This window comes from Tachyglossus aculeatus, chromosome 20, assembly GCF_015852505.1.
Source record: "Tachyglossus aculeatus isolate mTacAcu1 chromosome 20, mTacAcu1.pri, whole genome shotgun sequence".
Classification (NCBI taxonomy): Eukaryota; Metazoa; Chordata; class Mammalia; order Monotremata; family Tachyglossidae; genus Tachyglossus; species Tachyglossus aculeatus.
The window spans coordinates 17,192,423-17,196,594 of NC_052085.1; the positions used below are offsets into that span (position 1 = coordinate 17,192,423).

At 59.7% G+C, this 4,172-nt stretch overlaps 1 protein-coding gene across 1 annotated transcript; it reads left to right on the forward strand.

The window, feature by feature from the left end:
- The first annotated feature begins 216 nt into the window (after nucleotides 1-216).
- On the forward strand, nucleotides 217-1,225 carry LOC119941272 (basic salivary proline-rich protein 1-like). The gene is made up of 2 exons (XM_038761653.1): nucleotides 217-580; nucleotides 813-1,225. Exons 1-2 carry the CDS (start codon nucleotides 217-219, stop codon nucleotides 1,223-1,225), a joined length of 777 nt encoding a protein of 258 aa, XP_038617581.1.
- Nucleotides 1,226-4,172: the final 2,947 nt, after the last annotated feature.

The window sequence follows — 4,172 nt, forward strand, 5'->3', positions numbered from 1 at the left end:
CGTTCCCGGGCCTTTCCCGGGCGCGCGCGGGGACAGGCGGGCACGCGCGCGCGTGCGCGTTGCCCCCCCGGCTTTGTGCTCGTGCCCGCGCCCGGTCCCGCGCATCCCCCTACCCAGCCGGCCCCGGCCTCCTCCTGCTCCTCCTCCTCCTCCTCCTGCTCCTCCGCTGGGCGGCCCGGGCACCGGACCGACCGCCAGGTGATGATGATGATGATGATGCCGCCGCCTCCGCGGCTCGCGCACGCGCGCCCCTCACCGGCCCGAGGGGCGGAGGAAGCAGGGAGCGCGCACGCGCGCCCCCGACAGGCCCGAAGGAAGCGGGGAACGCGCCCGCTCGCCTCCCCTCTCTGCGCACGCGCGCCCCCGACAGGCCCGAAGGAAGCGGGGAACGCGCCCGCTCGCCTCCCTTCTCTGCGCACGCGCGCCCTCGACAGGCCCGAAGGAAGCGGGGAACGCGCCCGCTCGCCTCCCCTCTCTGCGCACGCGCGCCCTCGACAGGCCCGAAGGAAGCAGGGAACGCGCACGCGCGCCCTTCACAGGCCCGAAGGAAGCAGGGAACGCGCACGCGCGCCCTCCACAGGCCCGAAGGAAGCAGGAAACGCGCCCGCTTGCCCCCCCTCTCTAAGCACGCGCGCCCTCGACGGACCCGAAGGAAAAAGGGAATGCGCACGCGCGCCCCTGACAAGCCCGAAGGAAGCAGGGAACGCGCACGCGCACCCCCCTCTCTAAGCACGCGCGCCCCCGACAGGCCCGAAGGAAGAGGGGAACGCGCACGCGCACCCCCCTCTCTAAGCACGCGCGCCCCCCGACAGGCCCGAAGGAAGAGGGGAACGGCCCCGCGCCCCCCCTGCGCACGCGCCCCCCCGACAGGCCCGAGGGAAGCAGGGAACACGCCCGCGCGCCCCCCTCTCTGCGCACGCGCGCCCCTTACAGGCCCGAGGGAAGCAGGGAACACGCCCGCGCGCGCCCCGCCCTCTGCGCACGCGCGCCCTCGACAGGCCCGAAGGAAGCAGGGAATGCGCCCGCGCGCCTCCCCTCTCTAAGCACGCGCGCCCTCGACAGACCCGAAGGAAGTAGGGAACGCGCCTGCTCGCCCCCCTCTGCGCACGCGCGCCTCCGACAGACCCAAAGGAAGCAGGGAACGCGCACGCGCACCTCCCCTCTCTGCGCACGCGCGCCCCCGACAGGCCCGAAGGAAGCGGGGAACGCGCCCGCGCGCCCCTGACAGGCCCGATGGAAGCAGGGAACGCGCCCGCGCGCCTCCCCTCTCTGCGCACGCGCTTGCCTAACAGGCCCTAAGGAAGCAGGGAACGCGCCCGCGCTTCTCTTCTCGCGCACGCGCACTCCTGACATTCATTCCTTCAATCGTATTTATGGAGCGCTTACTGTGTGAAGAGGACTGTACTAAGCGCTTGGGAAGTACAAGTAGGCGACATATAGAGACGGTCCCCACCCAACAGTGGGCTCACAGTCTAGAAGGGGGAGACAGACAACAAAACATATTAACAAAATAAAATAAATCGAATAAATATGTGCAAACATATACAGGTGCTGTGGGGAGGAGATGAGGTAACTGAGGCCCAGAGAAGTGTTGAGCGCTTACTGTGTGCAGAGCACTGTACTAAGCGCTTGGGAAGTACAAGTTGGCAACATATAGAGACAGTCCCTGCCCAACAGTGGGCTCACAGTCTAAAAGGGGGAGACAGAGAACAAAACCAAACATACTAACAAAATAAAATAAATAGAATAGATATGTACAAATTAAATAAATAAGTAGAGTAATAAATACGTACAAACATATATACATATATGCAGGTGCTGTGGGGAAGGGAAGGAGGTAAGAAGGGGGGGATGGAGAGGGGGACGAGGGGGAGAGGAAGGAAGGGGCTCAGTCTGGGAAGGCCTCCTGGAGGAGGTGAGCTCTCAGCAGGGCCTTGAAGGGAGGAAGAGAGCTGGCTTGGCGGATGGGCAGAGGGAGGGCATTCCAGGCCCGGGGGATGACGTGGGCCGGGGGTCGACGGCGGGACAGGCGAGAGCGAGGCACGGTGAGGAGATTAGCGGCGGAGGAGCGGAGGGTGCGGGCTGGGCTGGAGAAGGAGAGAAGGGAGGTGAGGTAGGAGGGGGCGAGGGGATGGTCAGCCTTGAAGCCCAGGGTGAGGAGTTTCTGCCTGATGCGCAGATTGATTGGTAGCCACTGGAGATTTTTGAGGAGGGGAGTAACATGCCCAGAGCGTTTCTGGACAAAGATAATCCGGGCAGCGGCATGAAGTATGGATTGAAGTGGAGAGAGACACGAGGATGGAAGATCAGAGAGAAGGTCAATGCAGTAGTCCAGACGGGATAGGATGAGAGCTTGAATGAGCAGGGTAGCGGTTGGGATGGAGAGGAAAGGGCGGATCTTGGCAATGTTGCGGAGCTGAGACCGGCAGGTTTTGGTGATGGCTTGGATGTGAGGGGTGAATGAGAGAGCAGAGTCGAGGATGACACCCAGGTTGCGGGCTTGTCAGACGGGAAGGATGGTAGTGCCGTCAACAGAGATGGGAAAGTCAGGGAGAGGGCAGGGTTTGGGAGGGAAGACAAGGAGCTCAGTCTTCGACATGTTGAGCTTTAGGTGGCGGGCAGACATCCAGATGGAGATGTCCTGAAGGCAGGAGGAGATGCGAGCCTGGAGGGAGGGGGAGAGAGCAGGGGCAGAGATGGAAATCTGGGTGTCATCGGCATAGAGGTGATAGTTGAAGCCGTGGAAGCGAATGAGATCACCAAGGGAGTGCGTGGATGTGAGGGGTGAACGAGAGAGCGGAGTCGAGGATGACACCAAGGTTGCGGGCTTGTGAGACGGGAAGGATTGTAGTGCCGTCAACAGAGATGGGAAAGTCAGGGAGAGGGCAGGGTTTAGGAGGGAAGACGAGGAGTTCAGTCTTGGACATGTCTCCGCGCACGCGCGCCCCTGACCGGCCCGAGGGGCGGAGGAAGCAGGGGACGCGTGGCTCAGTGGAAAGAGCCCGGGCTTTGGAGTCAGAAGTCACGGGTTCGAATCCAGACTCTGCCAACTGTCAGCTGGGTGACTTTGGGCCAGTCACTTCACTTCTCTGGGCCTCATTTACCTCATCTGGAAAATGGGGATGAAGACTGGGAGCCCCCCGTGGGACAACCTGATCACCTTGTAACCTCCCCAGCGCTTAGAACAGTGCTTTGCACATAATAAGTGTTTAATAAATGCCATTATTATATTTGTACAGATTTACTACTCTATTCATTTTTCTTGTACATATTTACTATTCTATTTTGTGCACCATTTTGTAATGATGTGCATGTAGCTATAATTCTCTTTGTTCTATTTTGACACCTGTCTACATGTTTTGTTTTGTTGTCTGTCTCCCCCTTCTAGTCTGTGAGCCCGCAGTTGGGTAGGGACTGTCCCTATATGTTGCCAACTTATACTTCCCAAGCGCTTAGTACAGTGCTCTGCACACAGTAAGCGCTCAATAAATACGATTGAATGAATGGATGAGGGAGTAGGGAGCGCGCACGCGCTCCTCCCTCCCCTCTCCGCGCATGCGCGCTCCTGACCGGCTCCTCCCCTCTCCGCGCAGCCCCGCCCCCCACCGCTAGGGGCGCCCACGGCCCCCGCGGAGCTGCGGTTCATTCATTCATTCAATCGTATTTATTGAGCGCTTACTACTAATAATCTTGATATTTATTAAGCGCTTACTATGTGCCAACCACTGTTCTAAGCGCTGGGGGACATACAAGGTAATCAGATTGTCCCACGTGGGGCTCACAGTCTTCATCCCCATTTTCCAGACGAGGAAACTGAGGCACAGAGAATGATGAGGATGGTATTTGTTAAGCGCTTATTATGTGCCAACCACTGTTCTAAGCGCTGGGGGACATACAAGGTGATCAGGTTGTCCCACGTGGGGCTCACAGTCTTCATCCCCATTTTCCAGATGAGGAAACTGAGGCACAGAGAAGTTAAGTAATTTGCCCAAAGTCACACAGCAGACAAGCGGCGGTGCCGGGATTAGAACCCACGACCTCTGACTCCCAAGCCCAGGCTCTTTCCACTGAGCCATGCAGAGCACTGTACTAAGCGCTTGGGAAGCAGAGAAGCAGCATGGCCCAGTGGAAAGAGCCCGGGCTTGGGAGTCGGAGGTCATGGGTTCGAATCC

Bases quoted from the DNA above. Each gene is read 5' to 3' on its own strand.
- LOC119941272 (XM_038761653.1), top strand. From the start codon at position 217: ATGCCGCCGCCTCCGCGGCTCGCGCACGCGCGCCCCTCACCGGCCCGA. The intron at 581-812 runs GCCCGAAGGAAG...GCCCCCCGACAG, and splicing joins CGCACGCGCGCCCTCCACAG to GCCCGAAGGAAGAGGGGAAC.